Source organism: Arachis stenosperma, chromosome 8 (assembly GCF_014773155.1).
Source record: "Arachis stenosperma cultivar V10309 chromosome 8, arast.V10309.gnm1.PFL2, whole genome shotgun sequence".
Classification (NCBI taxonomy): domain Eukaryota; kingdom Viridiplantae; phylum Streptophyta; class Magnoliopsida; order Fabales; family Fabaceae; genus Arachis; species Arachis stenosperma.
Window position 1 is genome coordinate 7,794,378 of NC_080384.1, and position 24,679 is coordinate 7,819,056.

The 24,679-nt window shown below is 34.4% G+C and overlaps 1 protein-coding gene across 1 annotated transcript; it reads left to right on the top strand.

The window, feature by feature from the left end:
- Positions 1 to 17,216: 17,216 nt before the first annotated feature.
- LOC130945307 (pollen-specific leucine-rich repeat extensin-like protein 3) lies at positions 17,217 to 19,154 on the top strand. The gene has a single exon (XM_057874037.1). The coding sequence runs from the start codon at positions 17,217 to 17,219 to the stop codon at positions 19,152 to 19,154; it is 1,938 nt and encodes a 645-aa protein (XP_057730020.1).
- Positions 19,155 to 24,679: the final 5,525 nt, after the last annotated feature.

The following is a 24,679-nucleotide window of genomic DNA, read 5'->3' on the forward strand; positions in this document are numbered from 1 at the left end:
GCCTTCTTTATTTCCTTATCTACTGTTTATGCACTTTTACCATCAACAAACCCTTTTCTCATTCGTCTAACTAAGTCCAACCTGACAACCATTACTTGCTCAGTCTGACAACTCTCGTAGGATCAACCCTCACTCGTCTGAGGTATTACTTGAATGACCCGGTACACTTGCCGGTTAAGCTGTGCGAAATCCTAATTCGCGACCCAATATGCATTATAAAAAATGGTACAAAAAAATCTAATAGAGATATACTGCAGATTGAATTGGTAAACATTGTACAGTTTTTTATAGAAAAAGTAAGCATCAAAGACGAGGATTTAAAAGTGGTGTTAAATAAACCAAAATATTGTTGAATGGATAAAACCGAAGGAACATGTAAATTGGAAGATGTAGTTCTTGAAGAACAAAACAATTAGCCTCAGGCATATATTTCAGGATCTATGTGTTGTGGTCAAACATGATAGAGAGTTCAGAGCCAAACTAAAAAATACTAGGACCAAATGGCAATTAGTGAAAAAGGAAAATGAATCAGCTAAATGCTATGAGGAAGTGATTTACTAAGGAAAATGACATAATGGTGAGGTGTGCATGAAAGGCATGAACCAGAGATGGATACATGTGTATAAGTGTAGGGGCAAGCACCCTTTGAAATTTTTTTGAGTAGTATATGATAATAAAATTTATTTGCCCCCACTAAATTATTGAATTTGACTCCACAATAATTTTTTATTTAATTTTTGGTACTTCATAGTCAATTTAAGAATTTTATATTAGATATTGTTAGAATGATCAATTCTCAATTTAAATAAAAATTTGTTATTTTTTTTTAGAAATCGACTCGAAAGAGTATTATTTATCTTTTGTATATTAGTTTTTTTTTCTGTAACAACTGCATTAGTTGAAAGAACTTTTTCAACTATGAATTTCAATAAAAAATTGGCTTCTAATTGTATGAGAAGTAAATTTATATATATATATATATATATATATATATATATATATATATATATATATATATATATATATATATATAAGAGTAATTCTACACATTCAAGTCTTTTTATGAACTAAGTCTAGTCAGGTTAAACAATAAGACTTTGAATAATGTTAGTCATAACTGATTTTTGTTATCTTAGACTAATTTGGTTGGGCTTAGTTAACAAAAAAACTTGAATATGTAATATTATTCTACATAAAAAGAGAGATATTTAAATTGTATTATTGAAAAAAGATTATTCAATTTTTTAAAATATAAAACCTAAATAATAAAATTTTAAAGGGCAAAGTATATTTTTTGTCCCTGAAGTTTGACAAAAGTTTCAAAAATACCCTTAAGTTTTATTTTGTTTCAATTTTGTTCCAAAAGTTTTTGATTTGCATCAAATATATACCCCTGACGGCTAATTTTTCAAAAAAATTAAGACTAATTCAACAACAATTTCATAAGAACAACTCCCAACACAAGCAAATCAAGTATAATTTTCATGCATTATTGTTAGATTAGTCTTAAATTTTTTGAAAATTTAGCCGTCAAGGGTATATTTGATGCAAATAAAAAACTTTTGGGACAAAACTGAAACAAAAAAAATTTAGGGGTATTTATAAAACTTTTGCCAAATTTCAGGAATAAAAAGTATACTTTACCCAATATTATCATTTAAATTGCTATTTTAGTATTTTAATTTGTAAATTATATATTTTAAAGACTAATTATATTATATGTACATAGAAAATAATCACATGTATACATATTGAAATAAAAAATATAAATTAAAAATAAATTAAAAATACATATATTGATAATTGATTTTTATGTACACATAATATTTTTATTATAAAAATTTTTATTATATTATATATATTTTGCCTCCACTATCAAAATTTTTTGAATCCGTCACTGGCATGAACACTAGGAGATTATCACAGGACTGAACCAATTTTAAAAGTAGAGTGCAGCTGTTATTGGATTTTTTTTACTTAGTTGATTTGAATACTACACCCTATCTAATAGTTGAAAGACTTATTCTTCTAATATATTCTTCCTATACAGATTGGCCATTTCATTGTTAAGAGTTTTAGGGATAAAAAATATTTTACGTCACTATAGAGTTTATCCATTTTTTATTTAATAATGGAGTTCAAACTATACAAATTTTAAAACTAAATACTTGAAACTTGAAACAGGAACAAATTGGCTATGATTACAATATAAGCTGTGTTTGAAGAGAATCATAGTCTTAGTATTTTTTTTCATTTTTAATAGTTTATCTACCATTATAAAATTACGTAAATTAAATTATAATAAAAAAATATTTCATGTATTCTAAAAAATTAATTGAGATTAGTTTGTAAGGCCATCGAGAAACTTGTTTTTCGATTTTCTTTATTACAATACATTTTTAACCCACGCTACGCCTTTTCTAGCAAACCAACCACTCCTCAAAAGATCCTACTTTTTTACAAAATTTGAACTTAAAAAATATATTTAAAAAAAATGTTTGTAAAACAAAAATTCTAGAAAAAATAATCAATGACATTCATTCTTTTCTGGATCAGTCGTGGTCTTACAAACCCTACCGAAGTTATGGACGATAACACACTTTTTCATTTTTTTTATTTGAAAAAAGAAAAAAAAATCTTTTAAACTCTGCTAAATTTTTTACAAAAGGCCTATGTTATATATTTATATATATTGATTAATATTTTTAATTAAATCAAGTTTTCGTGTATTTAAGCTAATTAAATATTAATTCTATATCTTAGGATTTTAATTCATATATATCTAATATTTTTTCATTATTTTTGTGCCATGGCTGTGTAACACATGGGTCACTACACTAATATAATAAAATAATATAATAAAAGTTGGTACTTAATAATCTTCAGATATGGTCAATAATTATGAATAAAAGTATAAATAATTACATATGGCAGTAATGAACTTGACACCTATAACTAAACATACAACAAGACATAATAATGAGGGAGAAAAAGTAGGTAAAAAATTATTAACTATGATGTGCTATGGTGTAGTGAACAAAATAATTAATGAATTACATCCACTAGAAAGGACAACAAAGTTTAAGTATTAACTAAAGAAAACAGATTAATTGTGCTAAAATTTAGGAATTAATACAAAAAAAATATTGAAACAACTATCATGATTAGAAATATTTAAAGAGATTCATATCCAGAATTCAATACTTGTTAATACAAACCAAATAGAATAAATTCATTAATATGACTAAGAAATGCTAAAATACATGAATAACAAAGTATGAATAACCATTTTAAATGGAATGATGGTAGAAAATCTATTGCATAGTTCATTTGTAATGTGTCTATTAAGTTTATATTAATGACTTCTCAAGTGTTAAAATGATTTCATTCATGAATAATAAATTCTTATTATACTTTATGGATGAATATTAGGAAGTTATTAACAATATCAAATACAACTTTATTAATAGATCAATAGACATAAAAATTTTTACAAGTTAGTATTTTAAGTATACGATGGTTTATGTTTATAAGGTTGCTTCCTTAAGTAACTGTGTTTGAAAAAACATCATTAGAATATTTTTTTTATATGAATTTAACAGTACACATTTTCATGGGTGGTAATGCATTAAGCTTATTGAGGAAATATGGTTAGTAGAAAAATCAACAACATAGACTGCATAGTGTAATGAGAATTAATTAGAATAAATAAGCAAATTGAGAGGAAAAAAAATATACTTAAATAACAAATTTCATAATAGTAATTAGAGTTTATATTATATCTTAATAATTACATGGATAAATTTAAAAGGAATTGAACAATAATAAACTATTAAGTCCATATCCAGTAACAAAAGGAATGACATGGTTAGAGTGAAAAGAAAATCCAAGCAACAACTAAATACTTACGACTTTTAAGGTTATTGTTTTTTCATCATTAATAGAGATACTGAATTTTACCATGCTCCTTTCTACCAATCCATGTTGAAGGCAGAAACTGTGCCACTCTTTGTAAAAAAATATTTCTAATGAATTAGATCCCCTACATCTAAGTTCTATTATGAAGGATGGACCAATTGGTTGACATACATGAACAAAACACAGTCTTGAAAGAAATGCTACATATGCAAATTTTGAAGGCAACAACTATAAAAATTAATAAAAAATACCGAAACAAAATAAACCATGTAAATTATTAGTTGATAACGAAGGAAAAATTGTGACAATATAATATAAAAATGTACCATGAAAAAATAGGTTGCCTAATAACCGGAAAGAGATATCACAATGGAATGAGAAGCTGGATCAAGAGGAGAAGAGGGTGGAGATATTACTTTAATGGAGTGACCGGATAAAATAGAAGTTACAATGTTCTTGTTTTTTTTTTAATTTTACTATTAGTGTACATAAGTTGAGAATAGTCAAATAAAAATAGGGGAAAAAAGGATAATGCATATGATTATTATTCGAAGAATTGTTTAGAGCTGAAGTAAAGTCAGTAAATAAACAAACTTATTTGATTGGATCAAAATTTGATGAATATTGAACAGGGTTGAAGCAAAAGATATTATCCTTAGAACTAAGAATTAATTCAACTGGGTTTGTTGGTTGAATTCCATCAATATTCTTGAATACATTTTCTTAAAATAAAGGCTTAATGATTTAGAAGAATTCTTCCAAACATGATTGGTGAATAACACTGTTTGGATTTTTAAGACATGATTCAGGAGATGGAGATTTTAATCTTAGTCGAACCAGATGGCTATCTTCATTAGCATTATCACAAAGATCTATGACCTTTTCCATGACAATAGAAGATTTAATGTCCAGAGAGAGCTTGACTGGGGAAAACATAAATACTTCTTCATCATGTTGTGGTCACTTATTTCGAGTATAAGAAACTTGTCTATTTCAACGTAGCAAATCCTCAACCAACCACCCTCTTTAAGACCATACAACATACAAAAAGTATTGTAACCATTAACAATATTTGCGGTGCGATGAGCCTTTTCAATAAAAACTTCGATTTTATTGCCAACAAAGCAATAAAATACTAACTCATTGGTTAACGACTCCTTAAAGCTCTTAAAAAATTTGAAGGTATTCACCCATGTCTTGAAAGTAAAGGTAGAGCTCAATTATTAGCAGATATAAAATAACAAAAACAAAACATAATAACTGTTTCGAGGGTTACCTGAAACTGTAGGTCGATCTCGGACGAGATCTTCTGTGCTGATCGGTGCCGTCGTGTTCGATTTGTTGGACTTGGCGGTGCTGCTGATCCTTCATCACCGGAGGGTGGTGGTACCTGCAAGAGACTCCGATGCTTAAGTTAGCACGGGTTTTAAGCAGGTTGTTTTGTAGAATCAGAGTATGAGTTATACTTGGGTGCTCCAGTGTATTTATAATAGTGTAGAGTGACCTTTTTGGAGATAAGATAGTTGTCTTATCTTATCTTTGAGTAAAGTCATCTTATCTTTGAGGGGAACCGCTCTTATCCTTTTAGGCCTTGGCTGCCTTTAGATTTGGGTCGTGTTCCTTTGTTTGGGCCTTCTTGGGCCTTTGTAGCGATTTGGCCGAACTCTTTGGGAAGAGGTCAGGTGATCCTAACTTGAAGAGGTCGGTCGACTTTGTCTTCTATCAGCCCGGGTCATACAACTCGACCCCGGACATGAACAGTGCCCCTGCTTGAGCTTGGTCTTTCTTCTGAGATCGTGTCTTTTGGCTGACTTTTGACCTCTTTTGGAGAAGCCGAGCTCGAGCATTCTTTGTTGGTTTTTGTAGAACTCCTTTTTAGTGGCTTTGAATGCGGAATGTTTCGTCTTGCTCTCTTTTAACTGCCACGCACATTTTGGTATCCGCATTTTTTCTTGAAAATGTGCGAGGGTTTTAAAGCTCATTTAACTCTTTTCTCGCCGTTTCCCTCATCTACTTTTCATTTTGAATTCCTAAAGGCTTTACTTCAGTTTCTTCTTTCACCTTTCATCTTCGTTTTTCTGGTTCGTTCGTGGCGCTACACTTTCTCTTGCTCCCAAGCTTTTGACTTCCGTCCGAAGGCAATTTCCGGTATAGGCTCGTCGTTGCTTTCAAACTTTGTTGCCTTTCTTGCTTTACAGGTTGGTTCTCTTTCCTTCGTTCTTTATACCTTGATGCATGTCCTTTCAATATTGCGTAGTTTGCCAAATTTTGATATTTACTTGAGTTTTTTTTTTGGGAAACTTGATTCTCCTTTGGAAAAGGTTGAATCTTTGTGCTTCTAATCATCGTTGGTATGGACCTTTTTGCGTTTCCTGATAGTTAATGCTTTTTTAGGGCTTTGAGTATTGTTACTGTCCCTGATTGTATCCTTTGATCGAAGCTTTGGTCTTTGCAGATTTTGTTGATAGATTGGGACTTTTAAAGTCCTTTGGAAACTTTCTATAGCTTTAATGATAAACTGTTAGTGAGAAGGTTGTAGCTTTGATGTTTTCTTTGTTGATGATGGTGGTTTTCTTTTCGGAGTATCGCTGTCGAAGGAGGGTTGTTTTCTTGTTCGGGAGATGTCGGGGCATAAACTGTAGATTTCCCTCTTTTCCTGGGCTCTTACTTTGTTATTGCCTCCAAAGGGTGCCCCTGGTCCTGGCTGTGGGTCCTGGGGTTTTCCCTTTTTACTGCTGTGCTTGACTTTCACATGCTATTGTCCGAGTTTATCTTTCATTTTTATCCGAACTGTTTCCTCATTTGCCCGAGTTGTTTTGATTAGTAACCCATTTTCCTTATTCTTACTGTAGGACTAGTTGACCCATGTCTTCTCACAAAAATATTGTCGAGACATCCACCAAAGTCCCTGGGAGCATGTCTGACTGGCTGGACTCCCTCGTCTTGATGTGTGTGTCTGTGGTTGATTTTGAGTACTGCGTGCAGCTTAGGAAACATCACAGGATTTGTAGTAGTAGAGCTCAAGAGAAGAATTACGAGTTGGTAGCGCCTGACCCTGACGAGAGGGTTTGTTTTCCTTCTCTGACTCAGGGGAAACGTCCCTTCTTTTACGCTTATGACTACTTTTTTAGCCAAATGAACATTACCATTCCTTTTACTTCCTTTGAGACCGACTTGTTGTGATCCTGTAACGTAGCTCCATCCCAACTTCATCCGAACTCGTGGAGTTTCATAAAGATCTTTCAGTTGTTGTGTTAGGAATTAGATGTCTGACCTTCTCAAACTCTCTTTATTTATCTTTTTGTCTTGACAAAGCCTGGGATAGCTAAGAAGAAGGCCTCCTGGATTTCTTTCCGAGCCGCTCAAGGAAAGAAAGTTTTTTCTATGTATAATGAGTCCTTTAGAAATTTTAAGAACTATTTTTTCAAGGTCCGAGCTATTGAAGGAGCTCGGCCTTTCTTCTTGGAGCAGAACAATGAGCCGGCCTTCCCCTTAAGCTAGCAAAAGAAAGTGGTAGTGTCTAGATATTCGTGGGATATGTTGGATGAGGTCGAGCAGGCCTTTGTGCGTGTGTTGGAGGAGAATTGGGGGGAACCTCCTCATCTCGACACAAAGAAGTTTTTAGGGGACCCCTCACTTCTCCGGGCTGAATTGGGTAGTTTGCCGATTTCTTTGCTGGCTTTTTTCGTTTTGTTTTATTATTTTGTTTTGTCAATCCATCCCTTTCTCATTTTGCAATTCTGGTTTCTGCTGTGTTTTTAGAGATAGTAAAGACTAATGATTCTATGAATGCCTTTAAGAATGCAAGGAAAGCGACCGCGGCTCAGAATATCTTGGCCCGGGCTGCGAGGAAAGATTCTTCTCAGGTTCTCCCTAAGAAACTGACCTCCGGCGGCCCTGGCCCGAGGAAGATTATCCCAACTCCTCAGGTCTATTTGGTTGATCCTCCCCGATCAACTTCTGGTGTTACCTCTTCTCCTACTGTCGGCCTTCCACCAAAAAGACAGAGAACTGTTGAACCCTTTGATTTGGATTCCCCTAACTTTGATGCTGTGGGGTTTGTTGATAATCAAATTGCTCTTTATGGTCAACTTCCTACAGATGATGTATCCATTCTTCGCCATTTGGACTTTATTACCCGGAGTAGCATTAAGATGGCACACATGGGAGCAGCCTTATTCCGAACCGCTCAGGATGTTCCGGTTCATGCGACGAACGCCTTTATGGAGGAGGCCAAGTCGGAGTATGATAGGATCAAAGGTTTGAAGGATGAACTTGATGCAAAACTGGAAAAGCTGGAGAAAGATTTGGAAAATGAGAAGACTCGGGCTACTGCTACAGTGGCTTCTGCAACTTTGGCTGAGGAGATGGCGCAAAAGCATAAGGAGAGCTATGTCCGGACTTATGGCGAGTTGCTAGAGGCTAGGGAGAGGTTGGAGTCTGCTCAAGCTAATTATACTGAGCTCCAGGGCCATCTTGTGGACAGTGTGACTGTTGCCTATGAGAATTTAAAGGCTCAGGTTCGAGTTCTTGCTCCCGAGCTCGACCTGACTCTCTTCAGTTTGGATAATATTGTGGAGAATGGTAAGATCGTCCCTTCCCTAGATGAAGATGATGAAGATGTAGATCCTCCTCCTGCGCCATCGGCCAAAGCTTCTGTTGCCCCGACTTCTCCGATTTCTACAGCTGAGGTCGGCCATCCCGAGTCGGACCCAGATGTTTAGATCCTGAACCGATCGGATGGAACCATTGATGCTATCCCGCTCGCAACTCATCCTCCTTCACCTCGAGATGCCGCCACTAGGGAGTCTTAGAATCCTTTGTAGTTTTTTATTTGTTTTATGGCCCGGCTTGTGGGTATTTGAACTCTATTTTTTGTAATTTGGAATGGATTGACTTTTGACTTCTTAGTTGCTTTTCTTAGCAACTTTATTTAGGAAAAACAAATGCTTTCGAACTCTTGAGGTCGACTTTCGGGTGGCCTTCTGAGTCTTCATTATAGTAACTTTGTTCCTCTTTGATATGTTTTGTTTGCAACTTTTGGTACTTCCAGGAATCTTTAGAGTGTTGGAGCTTTTGCTATCCGACCTCTTTTTTTTATTGCCTTTGTGTTCGTTTATTTCCTACTTTAGTCGAAGTGACCTTTGAGGCAAGCTTTATTCGACTATTCTTTTTAGTATTCTCATAGAACATTTGTAGACCGATTTTGGTGAGGTCGTGGCTTTTTGGGTCGAGCTGTGTCCTTTCTAGCGCATGCCTTCTGTTGGTCGACTTCTCTTGTCAAACCTTCTCGAGTTATTTCTAGTAATCCATTTTTAGTTGGACCTCGCCGGGTCTCTTTTTATAGATTACTTTTTATAACTTAGTAGCTTTAATCGGCTTGGGCCGACTTCTTCATGTCGGTCCCTTCTAAGTTATTTCTAGTAATCCATTTTTAATCAGGGCTGGCCAGGCCTCTTTCTATGGATTACTTTTTATAACTTTTGTTGCTTTGATCAGTCTGGTCCGACTTCTTCATGTCGGTCCATCCTAAGTTATTTTTAGCAAACCATTTTTTCTCAGACCTCGTCAGGCCTCTTTCTATGGATTACTTTTTATAACTTTTTGTCGCTTTGGTCGATTGGTCCGACTTCTTCATGTCGGTCCATCCCAAGTTATTTTTAGCAATCCATTTTTTCTCAGACCTTGTCAGGCCTCTTTCTATGGATTACTTTTTATAACTTTTTGTCGCTTTGGTCGATTGGTTCGACTTCTTCATGTCAGACCATCCCAATTTATTTTTAGCAATCCATTTTTTCTCATACCTCGTCAGGCCTCTTTTTATGGATTACTTATTATAACTTCTTGCATTAATATGTTTTTGTCACTTTTTTATCTTACCAATTTTGTCGCGATCGGACGGTAAATTTGGTCTTCACCTTACCGACCTGTAACTTTATCTTGATCAGGCGGTGAATTTGATTTTCACCTTGCCGACCTTGCCGTGATCGGGCGGTGAATTTGGTTTTCACCTTGCCGATCTGTAGCTTTGTCTTGATCGGGCGGTGAATTTGGTTTTCACCATGCTGACCTTGTCTTGATCGAGCGATGACTTTTTTTGCGTTCAGATTAATGCGTCTTGGTAAAGAGACTTTGTAGAAAATCTGGAATATTTTATTCAAAATAGAAAATAGGCATATAGAAAAAAATATATACATGTGGGTGCTTACATTTCTAAGTCAGATAATTTTGCAGATCTTGACTCGGTGCCTCGTTAAAAAACCTTTTCAGGAAAAAGAGTGCACCTTGACCTAAGATCTTTTATTACCTCCTAACTATAATGCCTTCTTAGGTTGCAGGCGTGCCATGACCTTGGTAGCTCTTGCCCCTCGAGTTCGGACACCCTGTAGTAGCCTTTTCTCAGTACCTCTGTGACTCGGTAGGGTCCTTTCCAATTAGCTGCTAGCTTCCCCTCCAGGTCGACTTCTTCCGATATCATTTCAGATTAGGATGAGGTCGTTGTTGGCAAAACTTCACTGTACTACCGTCTGATTGTATCTTGAGGCCATTTGGCGCTTTAACGCCTCTTCCCTGATCCGAGCTCTTTCTCAGATTTCTGGAAGTAGGTCGAGCTCTTTCCTTTGAAGTTGGGAGTTAGCCTCTTCACTGTAGAGGATTGTTCTGGGGGATCCTTCTTCGACTTCTATCGGGAGCATTGCCTCTATTTCATAAGCCAATCGGAAAGGTGATTCCCTTGTGGTGGAGTGTGGAGTTGTCTGATATGCCCATAGGACTTGTGGGAGCTCTTTAGCCCAGGCTCCCTTTACGTCCTATAGTCTCCGTTTTAACCCGGCTAGTATGACTTTGTTGGCGGCTTCTGCTTGTCCATTAGCCTGGGGGTGTTCTACGGATGTGAATTGGTGCTTTATTTTCAAGTCGGCTACCAACTTTCTAAAACTCGAGTCTGTAAATTGAGTGCCATTGTCTGTGGTGATGGAGTAAGGAACCCCAAACCTTGTGACAATGTTTCTATATAAGAATTTCCGACTTCTTTGAGCAGTGGCATTAGCTAGGGGCTCTGCCTCAATCCACTTTGTGAAATAATCTACCTCTACAATGAGGAACTTGACCTGTCTGGATCCTTGGGTGAAGGGTCCGAGGAGGACGAGTCCCCATTTTGCAAATGGCCAATGTGATATTACGCTGATGAGTTCCTCTGGTGGGGCGATGTGAAAGTTGGCATGTTTCTGACATGGTGGGCATGTTTTAACGAAATCGGTGGCTTCTTTTTGCAAAGTCGGCCAAAAAAATCTGGCTCGGAGTACTTTTTTGGTGAGAGCTCGAGCTCCGAGATGGTTGCCACATATGCCACTGTGTATCTCTTCCAAAACCTCTTTTGTGTTAGAGGTCGGCACACATTTTAATATGGGTGTTGAAATCCCTCTCTTGTATAGGATGCTGTTTATGATGGTGTAGTACTATGCCTCTCACATTAACCTCTTTGCCTCCTTCTTATCTGTAGGGAGTATCTCTAGTTTGAGGTAGCTGATTATGGGAGTCATCCATCCTTGATCCTGACCTGATATGGCTAGGACCTTTTCTTCCTCCAAAATTAATGGGTTCTGCAGTATTTCCTAGATGAGGCTTCTATTATTGCCCCCTGGTTTAGTGCTGGCTAACTTTGAGAGTGCATCAGCCCGAGCATTCTGTTCCCGAGGTATGTGGCGGACCTCATATTTCCCGAGTTGTTTGAGCTGTTCCCTGGTTTTGTCTAAGTACTTTTTTCATGGTAGGGTCCTTAGCTTCGTAGCTTCCTGCTATTTGTGAGGTGACTACTTGTGAATAGCTGAAGATGATAAGCTTTTGGACTCCAACCTCCTTAGCCAGCCTCAAACCAGCTAGCAATGCCTCGTATTCGGCCTGGTTGTTTGAAGCAAGGAACCCAAATTTGAGGGAGAGTTCGATTTGGGTTCCCTGATCGCTTTCTATTATCACACCTGCGCCACTGTAGAATTCTTTCAGCTAAGTTTGTGTTTTGTAGAATGCCCTTCATGGGCTGGTTAGTTCGAACCTTGATGGTGTGAGCATGAAAGTATGGGCGAAGTCACCGAGAAGTTAGTATGAGGGCGTATGCGAACTTTTCTATCTTTTGATAGTTCAATTCGGCCCCTTGTAGGGCTTTGCTGATGAAGTAGATGGGTTGTTGCCCAGTTTCGTCTTCTCTGACTAACACTAAGGCTATTGCCCGATTTCCTACTGCGAGGTATAGTACTAGTCATTCTCCTTCCCGTGGTTGGGTAAGAATATGTGGTTATCCCAGAAACTTTTTGAAGTCCTGGAAATCCTGCTCGCACTCGGCCGTCCATTCAAACCTCTTTCCCTTCCTTAATGTGGCATAGTAGGGTAGAGATCTTATGGCTGACCCAGCTAGAAATCTGGACAGAGCTGGCAGTTTTCCGTTAAGCTGTTGTACTTCTTTGACACAGGTCAGACTATTCATGTTGAGTATTGCCCAACATTTATCCGGGTTTGCCTCAATTCCTCTTTGTGTAAGCATGAAGCCCAAGAACTTGCCAGCTTCTACTGCAAAGGTACATTTTGCTGGATTAAGTCACATACCATGCTTTCTTATGGTGTCGAACACTTTGGTGAGGTCGGACAGTAATGACTCCTCACTCTGTGTTTTTACCAACATGTCATCTACATACACCTCCATTAGTTTTCCAATGTGTTCTGCGAAGACTTTGTTCATCAACCTTTGGTAGGTGGCTCCTGCATTTTTAAGTCTGAATGGCATAACGATATAATAGTAATTTGCTTTTGGGGTTAGGAATTAGGTCTTTTCCTGATCGGGTGGATACATTGGGATTTGATTGTATCCTGAATAAGCGTCTATGAATGAGAGGTATTTGTATCCGGAGGAAGTATCCACAAGAGTGTCAATACTTGGGAGTGGATAGGGATCTTTTGGGCAAGCTTTGTTGAGATTAGTGTAGTCGGTTCACATTCGCCACTTTCCATTTGACTTTTTCACCAAGACAACCTTAGCTAACCACAGTGGGATCTTTCAGGTCCGAGTTTCCTACACTTCTATTCTACTGGCCGAGATCCTGGGTATACCGCCAACTTGTGGCACATTAGTTTGGGGTCTATGCCCAGCATGTCTGCGGCCTTCCATGCAAAGAGGTCGACATTGTTCCTTAAGAACTGAATCAGAGGCTCCTTTACGTCTTCATTTAAGGTTGCCCCAATATTTGTTATTTTTTCCAGGGCATCTCCGATCTGAACTTCTTCAATCTCACCCTCAGGTTGTGGACAAAGTTCTTCCCGACCTCGGACTCCCCTGAGTTCGATGGTGTGGATTTCTTCCCCTTTGCCCCTGAGGTTCAGACTTTCATTGTAACAGCGTCGCGCTATTTTCTGGTCTCCTTTTATTGTAGTGATCCCTTTTGGAGTTGGGAACTTCATGCATACATGTGGAGTCGAAACTACTGCGGCAAGTTGATTCTATGTTGCCCGACCTATCAGGGCGTTGTAGGCTGAGCTTACGTCGACTACAATGTAGTCTATGTTGAGTGTCCTTGATCGGGTTCCTTTTTTGAAGGTTGTGTGTAGTGAGATGTATCCAAGCGGTTCGATTGGAGTGACTCCTAATCCAAACAAGCTGTTCGGATATGCTCTGAGCTCTTTTTCCTGTAGGCCGAGTTTGTCGAAGGCGGATTTAAACAAGATATCCACCGAGCTTCCTTGGTCCACTAGTGTGCGGTGGAGATTAGCGTTGGCCAATATGACAGTGATGACCATGGGATCGTCATGTCGCGGGATGATGCCTTTCGCATCTTCTTGGGTGAAAGTAATAGTAGGGAGGTCGGGCGATCCTTCTCCTCCTCCCACGTGGTATAATTCCTTAAGGTTCCTTTTGCGAGATGATTTTGCGATCCCCTCTCCTGCGAATCCTCCATTTATCATGTGAACGTGCCTCTCCGGGGTGCGATGTGGTCGTTCAGTTCGTCTAACCTCTTCATCCCTTCTTCTTTTTCTGGGTTCATTTGCTTTGTTGGCTAAGTATCGATCTAGTCACCCTTCTCTTACCAATTTTTCTATGACATTATTTAGGTCGAAGCACTCGTTGGTGGGATGTCCATAGATTCGATGGTACTCGTAGTATTCTGTCCAATTTCCCCCTCATTTCTTGCTTTTAAGTGGGCGAGGTGGCGGGATCTTCTCAGTATCGCATACTTCTCGGTAAACATCCACAATAGACACCTGAAGAGGGGTGTAGTTGTGGTATTTTTTAGGTTTCTCTCCGTGTTGATCTTCTTTTTTCTTAGATTATTTATCCTTATCTCGGGAGGAATAGGAAAATCTGGATTTTGAGGTCTCTCCTAGTCGAGAGTTTTTCTCTATGTTGATGTACTTCTCTGTTTGTTCTTGCACTTCATTCAAAGATGTGGGGTGTTTCTTTGATATGGAGTGACTAAAGGGTCCTTTTCGTAGGCCATTGATGAGACCTATGATAGCTACTTCTGTTGGTAGACTTTGTATATCCAGGCATACTTTGTTGAATCTTTCCATATAAGATCAGAGACTTTCTCGATCTCCCTGCTTGATTCTTAATAGGCTTGGGGCGTGTTTGCTTTGTCCTTCTGGATAGAAAATCTGGCAAGAAATTTCTTGGCTAAATCTTCAAAACTTGTGATGGATCTGGGGGGCAAACTATCAGGGTTGTTAGAAAGGCTTTGCATCGAATAGCGTCTGAGGCGTCGGTGAGATACATTCTGCTTCTGAAGTTGCTAAGGTGATGGCTTGGATACAATGTGCCGTTGTACAGGGTCATGTCGGGAGCTTTGAAGTCCTTTGGAACTTTGGCTTTCATGATCTCTTTAGTGAATGGGTCTTGATCTCTGTGAGAGCTGTCTTCGGGATCAGGCTGAATGGTTTTTGTTTTAAGGTCAGCTTTGAGCTTTAGGATCTTATCTTCTAACTCTCGGCGTCGCCTAGTTTCTCTCCGAAGGTCCCTCTCGGCTTCCAATTGATGCTCAGCTTCTTTTTCGAGCTGTTTGAGACGATCTTGTTGAGCTTGTAAGGCCTCCATGATTTCTATATTTGGTGAATTCTTGTCTTTATTTGATGGAGATGCATCTTTTGGTGTGGTGTTCGTGTTCTTATGCGGTGTCTTGTTCTCCAAATCAGAATCGTGGCCGTTGTCCATGCTGTCCGCCATGGTAATGGGATGACTTCTAGGTTCCCCGGCAATGGCGCCAATGTTCCGAGGGTTACCTGAAATTGTAGGTCGATCTCAGACGAGATCTTCTGTGCTGATCGGTGCTGTTGTGTCCAATTTGTTGGACTTGGCGGTGCTATTGATCCTTCGTTACCGGATGGTGGTGGTACCTGCAAGAGACTCTGATGCTTAAGTTAGCACGGGTTTTAAGCAGGTTATTTTGTAGAATCAGAGTATGAGTTATACCTGGGTGCTCCAGTGTATTTATAATAGTGTGGAGTGACCTTTTTGGAGATAAGATAGTTATCTTATCTTATCTTTGAGTAAAGTCATCTTATCTTTGAGGGGAACCGCCCTTATCCTTCTAGGCCTTGGCTACCTTTAGATTTAGGCCGTGTTCCTTTGTTTGGGCATGCTTGGGCCTTTGTAGCGATTTGGCCGAACTCTTTGGGAAGAGGCCGAGTGATCCTGACCTGAAGAGGTCGGTCGACTTTGTCTTCTATCAGTCCGGGTCATACAACTCGACCCCGAGTATGAACAGTAACTAAGAAAGTAAATTATGAAAAGGGATAGAAAAAGAATTTAACAACTTACCATGTCCGGGTTGATTTCCATAAAAAAATCAACATGTTCCTAAAAATCAGATGAAGACATTGGTACTAAAAGATAAGGAGATGAAAATGAATTGGAGAAGAAAGGAAGGAGAAAATTTTTGGAATAGGAAGGTATATCGTGTATGGTATACATAACATGGAAATACTTACTCAAAGTAAGTAATGACTGTAATTTTAAAAAATATGAATTGTGAGCAGCTTTAAAATGACTTTCGTATTGAGAATAAATAATTCAAATAACGTTGTAGTATTGGAAATGAAAATTTTCCAATTAAAAAAATGTCTGAATTGCAGGATTTATTAGAAAAATTGTATAGAAGCTAAGGAATTAGCAAATATGAATTGCAATAATAACATGCAATGGGAGTGTACACTTGTCAAATTTCTCTTTATAAAGTTAAAAAAATTTGGTTACAAAACAATTATATAAGGACATAGTTCTTATATGCAAATTATTTCATTAATCTAAATATGAAATGTATAGATAGATAACATAATAAATAAAAAATTGAATTCGAACAGGTCAACATAGATGGTAATTTCAATATAATGTAGTGAAGGAAACTATGCATGATGAGTGAATGAATGATGACACTGGTGGATGAATACTGGCAGGTGAATACAACTAATGCTAGTTATAAATAAATCTTGTTGATGACACATAGAAATTCCACCATGGGAATAACCTTCTTTTTAAAGAATATTATCAGATACTTAGTACAAAAATACTATGTGCATATCAAAATCAGTTACCAAAATTAGTTACTATATATTTGTATAAAAAAATACATATGTAATTTAACTTATTTTTAATGTATATTTTAAATTAATAGCTAATTTTGGTATTTAATTTTAGTGTATACCTAACATGGTTTTACTTGGTAAAATGTCTATAAATATTTTATAAGGAAAGTATTGGGATGTTTTATTTAAATTAAAAAAAAAAACTAGAAAGTATTTCACAAAGAAAAATATACACAAAGAGATTGAAAAATAACATGCGATCCATATTTGATGCAGCCATTGTGAATAAAGTCATGCAGGCTCTGTCGGAAAAAGTTTTTTAAACAAAAATAGCAATACAATCAATCTAAAAATAGAAGAAAAGATGGCACATACTAAGGAGAATAATGCAATGGGGTCATTAGTAGTAATATGTTACGCACAAGTATGTTATAACCAGATACGTTTTATGGTTGTGTTACTCTTACAAAGATTACATTACGTTAAACGCAAATTTAGGTGAGGAAGCAACTTAATTAAGCTAAAGCGAATCCACGCGGTATAAACTCTAAACCATCCTCTAAAATTAGATACCGCATTAAACAAACACACAAAATTTTGCATAAAAGGTATTTCATGAGTTGAGAAAATCTTGCAAAGCCTCTCTCCTCTATCTGCAATCCTTCCTCCTAATGAATTGTTTCTCTATAAGTAACCCTTTGGGGCTTCTCAAGTTGTTATTTTTACCTTGTAATAAAATGCATGTCTTGGAATGTTTCCTCCTATTGCTGTCTCTCTTCATCCTCTCACCTTCTGATGCTTTTTCCAGCGATGAAGCTTCTTTCATTGCACGTCGCCAATTGTTAACCCTTGAGGAGAACGCTGATTTACCCGACGATTGGGTGGATAATTACCAAATTAACCTAACCTTCGATAATCCTAGGCTCAAGAGTGCCTACATTGCCCTTGAAGCATGGAAGCATGCTATCTATTCTGACCCATCAAACTTCACATCTAATTGGGTGGGCCCTGATGTTTGCTCTTATAATGGAGTTTATTGTGCTCCAGCGCTTGATGACCCTTCGATTCAAGTTGTGGCTGGCATTGATCTTAACCATGCAGATATTGCAGGCTACATCCCTTCAGAGATTGGGTTGTTAACTGATCTTGCACTTTTGCACATAAACTCTAACAGGTTTTGTGGCATTCTCCCAAAAAGCTTCTCCAAGTTAAAGCTCTTGTATGAGATTGATATCAGCAACAACCGTTTTGTGGGTCCATTTCCAAATCCTGTTCTCTCTATATCTTCTCTTCATTACCTTGATCTTAGGTTTAACGACTTCGAAGGCGAGGTTCCATCGGAGCTTTTCAATATTACATTAGATGCAATCTTCTTGAACAACAATAGGTTCACATCTGCGATTCCGGAGAGCATTGGAAGCTCTCTGGCCTCTGTGATTGTATTGGCCAACAACCACTTTCAGGGATGCATTCCTGCAAGTATTGGTTCGATGGACAATACATTGAATGAGTTTGTTGTGACGAACAACAAGCTTACGGGGTGCTTGCCCCCGGAGATTGGAAAGCTTAGCCACATGGAGGTGTTTGACATTAGTGAGAACAACTTGGTTGGTGTGTTGCCAAGGACATTGATGGGATTAAAGGAAGTGACAGTGTTGTCGATTGCAGACAACAAGCTTACCGGTTTTGTGCCAAAAAGCATATGTGAGTTGGAGAACTTGAAGAACTTCACGTTCTCGAACAACTACTTCAACGGTGAGGAAGAGGGTTGTAACCCTAAAACAAGAAAGGGGATCAAGTTGGATGATCAAAAGAATTGCATACCAGAAAGGCCAAAACAGAGGGATGGAAGCGCTTGTAATGCTGTCATAAGCAAGCCTGTTGATTGTAGCAAGGCACAGTGTGAGAAACCAATGCCAATAACACCATCACCAAATAATCCTTCTAAACCTTCAAAAGAGAAACCAACTCCAACGCCTTCCTCACATAATAACAAGAAACCACAACCTACACCTTCTCCAAATGAAAAGAAAACACCGTCGTCGCCAAAGCCAACTCCTTCTCCAACTAGGAAGCCAACATCAACACCACAGACTCCAACACCGTCAAATCCAAAACCACCTAAAGCACCTAAGCATGATGATGATTATGATGATCATTATGAAGAACCTAAAGAACGAAATAGGCCTCCAAAATCTCCACCTCCATCTCCAGCTCCAGTAGTACATTCTCCTCCTCCTCCACCAGTCTACTCTCCACCACCTCCACCAGTCCATTCTCTACCACCACCTCCAGTTCACTCCCCACCACCACCCATCAACTCTCCACCACCACCTATCTACTCTCCTCCTCCACCAGTTCTCTCCTCGCCACTGCCTATCTACTCTCCTCCACCAGTAGTGCAATCCCCACCACCACCCATTTATTCTCCTCCTCCACCAGTTTTATCCCCACCACTCCCACCACCAATCTACTCTCCTCCACCACCCGTTAACTTTCCTCCTCCACCGGTATATTCTCCCCCACCACCAATCTACTCTCCTCCACCATCCACCTACTCTCCTCCTCCTCCTGTTGTTTATGCACCACCACCCCAAGAAGATGATATCGTTATTCCACATGACTTTGGTTCTTCATATGCTTCTCCTCCGCCACCAATTATTTCTGGCTACTAAATGACTAGCACAAGTTACTGCTACTTATACTACTCTGTGCTTTGAAATTGGCATCTTCATCGAGTTAAACTCACATCACGGCAATATGTTTTTCTTCTCTTACTGCCTGAATGAATGGGTTGAGTGCAATTTAACTGAGAGTAATATGAAGACTGTAGTAATATCAAATGTAACATAGATATTTGTCATTTTATTACTTTTACTTGTGCACCTCATGTTTAATTTGTTTGACGAGTTCACATGTTGTGATAGGTTATTCTTATTGTATTTCCTTTTCCATTTCTTTTTCTTTAGGTCTTTCAGAGTTATATCATGTAAGACTAATTAATAGGATATATTAGCATAATTTAATTACAAATTAATTGCTAAATATTGTGTGTCGGATTAAGTTTGTAAATGAATATTCATATAAATGTGTTTTACAAAATTAATTTTAACAAAAATTAGATTGCTATTAATTTGATTTGCATTTGGATACTTTTTGATAAATAGAATTTTAAAAAAATTTAACATAGTTTAAATGATATTAGTCAAAATTATGATAAAATACAAAATTACTAAAAATGATATTATTTATATTTATTTTCTTAATATTTATTCATTTTTTGACCCAAAATTAAAGTCATGGTCCAAATAAACTAACCCAATTTCATAATAGATTCACAAAAATCTAACGAATTTACTTAGATTGTGCCAGTTAGCCATACGATGTACTCGGAACATAGACTCCATAAACTTTACTCAACTCAACTTACATGGCAAACAAGATCCTGTTATCTACTACTTCAGGTATCATCAACAATTCAACCACTTTTAACGTAAGATAACTTTTCTAATATTAGAGAAGAAACTATCTATTATTACTAGTGAAAAAATTTAAGAGTGATAACTAAGTCATCATTTCTCTCCATAAATATCACATTAAATACATATATTTTTGAATTTCAATTTATTTAAAATTATCTAAAATTCTTGTTAAATTAAGTATCAAAATTTTTTATAGATAATTCTTATCATCATTTAGGTAATAATGTTAGTAGAATTCACTCACCAGTGAACAGGTCAAAACCTTTGATTTCAAGTATTATCTCAAAATAATATTATTTTTATATTTTTTATAAATTAAATATTATGAAAAAAGTAATATATATATATATATATATATATATATATATATATCTCAAAATGTAATTACACATGAAGCTACATGCAAAACAAAATAAAAGATTATATAAATATAAATATTTGTAAGTCAAACTATATAAAATAGAAAAATTAAGAAGCATAACAGATCAGATACTAATTCAAATAATTATTAATTATTAGCTATTAGATAATTTAAAAAATAGGCTATATACAAGTGATGAAACAAAGAGCACAAGAAAGGTTTTATAAGACTTGACCAGTGGATGATAAAAGATAAATGTCGAAAGTAATATTTTTTATACCCTTAGGGAAAGTAAATTAGAACAAATTTGATGTTGATGATACCAAAGAAAATCTCATTTAAATGCCATCAAATAGGGGTGTTTATGGTCGATGAAGCCGAATTTATTTTAATCCGAATCTGATTTTAAATAATAATTAAATTTATTTTTAAAATTTTTATTCGATTTTAAATTTGGTAAAATTTTATTATTTTTGGATCATATTAAAATTAGATTTAAATTAGTAAAATTTATATTTTAATAAATTTTATGTCAAAAAATTATGATATATTTATTTATAATAAAAAATATATATTTGTTATCGAAAAATTAATATCTATATTTAAATTTTAATTTGTTTATAAATTTTAATTTCATGTTTTTTGATTTATTTTTAATTTAATAAATATAATTAATTTAAAATATATATATATATATATATATACTTCTTTTAATTTTTTTAAAATACATATAAATCAAATAAAATTAAATTCATCTTGACCTAAATTTAACCTTAAATAATGACCGAATCTTTTTAAAATTCTTATATAACTTTACTACTAAATTAACTTTTAAAATATTTATATTTAGACCGAATTTTTAAACCAGATCGAAGTATGTGTACACCTGTATCACCCCAACATGTCATCTAAAGGGGGCTAAAAGACTGCAAAGCGAACATCACTATAAGTTCATAAAAGAAAATAAATAGTGCCAAATTAAATATTATATATCATAGTAATATACATATATGTAAATAGACGCTCTTTGTTATTTTAGTAAAATGTATTTAAAATTTAATATTTTTTATTATGCTTGAATAAAAAAAGTTGTACGTTAAATTTTTTCCATCCACCAACTATATCTAATAATTTTGGTGTACCTTTATTTATTAAACTATATATACAAATTATACGTGTAGATAAGATAATCCACTTTTCTTTATTAAAATATATGTAAGATTATTATAAATTTAAGATTGTAAATATTTCATAAAATGTTTTTTATTGATAAAGATATTTTTCAAATAAAATTTATGCTTCAATAATTTTTTTTAATTCTCGTTATAAATAATAAATAAAAATTAATGCAATAGGTTGCTTTTAGACACCAATAAAAAAATAGTAAAATTTACTTTATCTTTTTATCAATAAATAAACTAAAAAGAATTCTCTTAATTAGATATGACAATGAATTTTTATAGGGTAAAAATTCTTTTTTTATTTCGTTTTCATTTAGTAAAATATTTTATGTTTTTGTTTTATTTTTATTATAAGTCCTGTTTATTCCTCTTTGTTAGAGAGTTGAATGTATCTATAGATATTAATTTTTTTTTTTTTTAAAATTAACCTAATCATAATAAAATTTAGTATAATTCAACAAAATATATAAATTTAAATATAAATTTAACATAATAATTTATGCATAAATTTTTAATATATAAATTAAAATAAATAAATTAAAATTATTTATATAATTTATATATATATATATAAACATTTAAATAAATTTATTTTTATAGAAATTTTGTGAATCTCTATATAACAGATAGCTCAATTTCTAGCCTCATTTTTTTGCTTATTTTTTTCATATAAAAAAAATTATACTTTAACTCAATGAAATGGACGTGTGTTAAAAATTTTCATTACTATAGTGTCAGTCCAAATCGCAACTTGCGTTTTATCTTTTTACTTTATTTTTTATTTTTTAATTTTTTGTTTATAAAAATCATCAAACGCAGCTTACGTTTTAATAGTTTCATATTTTTCAATTTTGTTTGATTTGGTTTTAGCCCAAACGCAGTCAGTGACGGATCCAGAAAATTTTGATAGTGGGGCAAAAGAAATATATATATATATAATATAATAAAAAATTTTATAATAAAAATATTATGTGTACATAAAAATTAATTATCAAATTATTTATTAATCATTATGTATTCATATATAAATATATGTATTGTTTAATTTATTTTTAATGTGTATTACACAGATAGTTATTTTCGATATAAATATAAGGGCAATTTATGTAAATAAATAAAGTGGGAAAGTTATTTACGTAAATGTGCAAATCTGTTTGTTGTTACGATTTTGTGCAAAATGGATTTATATGTAAACCGTGGCAACTCACCACGGTTTCTAAACATGCATAAACCGTGGGAGGTCACCACGGATTAGGAGCAAATTTTTGTAGGAGGAAACCGTGGTAGGTCACCACGGTTTATGAAGGAAATTTGGCAAGCATAAACCGTGGGGAGTCACCACGGTTTATGAAAAAACTTGTTTGCACATAAAACCTTGTGGGTCACCACGGTTTATATGTGGTAAATAATGGCCAGAAAATCTTGTTAATTTTATGTCCAAGAGACACAAAGCTGTTTATTATAAAAATCATTATTTTTATAATAGAAAGAGTACAATAAAAAAAATCAGATAATACTAAAAAAATGATTTTTATAGTGCTTAAAAAATTGATGTCTATTTACTAAAAAATAAAAAATTAATATTTAATTTAAGATGATGAAATTTAATAAATTTAAAATATTTAAAATTTGTGATGTAAAATAAATTAGAAAAAAATTAGACTCTAATAATAAATACCATGAAATTTTTTGATTTTTTTCTATTATAAAATAAAAAAATATTTTTAAAAATAAATTACACTAACATTAATGTTTGGAATCTGTGTTTTTATTTTTTATTTTGAGTTTTTATGAAGTTTTCAAAATCTTAGGCGAACTTATAAAAACTACTCAAAAGTTCGTTTAAGCTTAAGGTGACCTCTCTCATTATATACATCTTTATTTTTTCATTTATAAAATAAAGATTTATTACACTATAACATATTAATGAGTACAATAAAATAATTACTTGTTAATATTGGTATATTAATATTCATTAACATGCTTATTGATTAAATCTTTTATAGATTTAATAAATTCACATATAAGTGTATATTGATACATTAGTATTTGTTAAATTTAAAATAAAAAATATTTATTATATTTTAAGAATATTAATGAGTACTCTAAAAAATATTAATAAGTAATTATTTTATTATGTTCATTAATATTTTTTATAGTATAATAAATATTTAAATATAGTGTAAAATGAAAAATAGGGATAAACATAATGAAAAACTAATTGATAATACATGTAAAAATTTTATAGTATATTAGTCAATAATACATAAAGAGAACGAAAAAATTTTATTATAAATATTCAATAGAAATAGATGATTTTTTTCTTTATAAAATGTACTATATAGTGTGTATTTATTAGGCTGCCTTTGTTTTCAACAACAAAATAGGATAAGACACTGAAAATAGGACAGGACAAGACACTGATGGATAGAGACACAAAATTTTGTGTTCTTGTAATTCTGCTTGGTGATAAACTAGAACAAATTATGAAAATCTAATTTATTCTCATTTTTTTCATTAAAAAAATTTGAGATGAAAAATATAATAATAAAAAATATAATTATAAAAAATTTAACAAGAATAATAAAAGAATAAAAAATAAGTTGTGTCTCTTGGACATAAAATTAACAAGGTTTTCTGGCCATTATTTACCACACATAAACCGTGGTGACCCACAAGGTTTTATGTGCAAACAAGTTTCTTCATAAACCGTGGTGACTCCCCACGGTTTATGCTTGCCAAATTTCCTTCATAAACCGTGGTGACCTACCACGGTTTCCTCCTACAAAAATTTGCTCCTAATCCGTGGTGACCTCCCACGGTTTATGCATGTTTAGAAACCGTGGTGGGTTGCCACGGTTTACATATAAATCCATTTTGCACAAAATCGTAACAACATACAGATTTGTACATTTACGTAAATAACTCTCCCACTTTATTTATTTACGTAAATTGCCCTAAATATAACATGATTAGTTTTTATAATATCTAATTTTACAAATTAAAATACTAAAATAATCATTTATAAATAGGATAAAGTATATTTTTTGTCTTTAAAGTTTGATAAAGTTTCAAAAATATCCCTAAATTTTATTTTGTTTCAATTTTGTCTCAAAAGTTTTCGATTTGCATTAAATATACCCCTGAAAGCTAATTTTTCAAAAAATTTAAGATTG

Bases quoted from the DNA above. Each gene is read 5' to 3' on its own strand.
- LOC130945307 (XM_057874037.1), top strand. From the start codon at position 17,217: ATGCATGTCTTGGAATGTTTCCTCCTATTGCTGTCTCTCTTCATCCTC.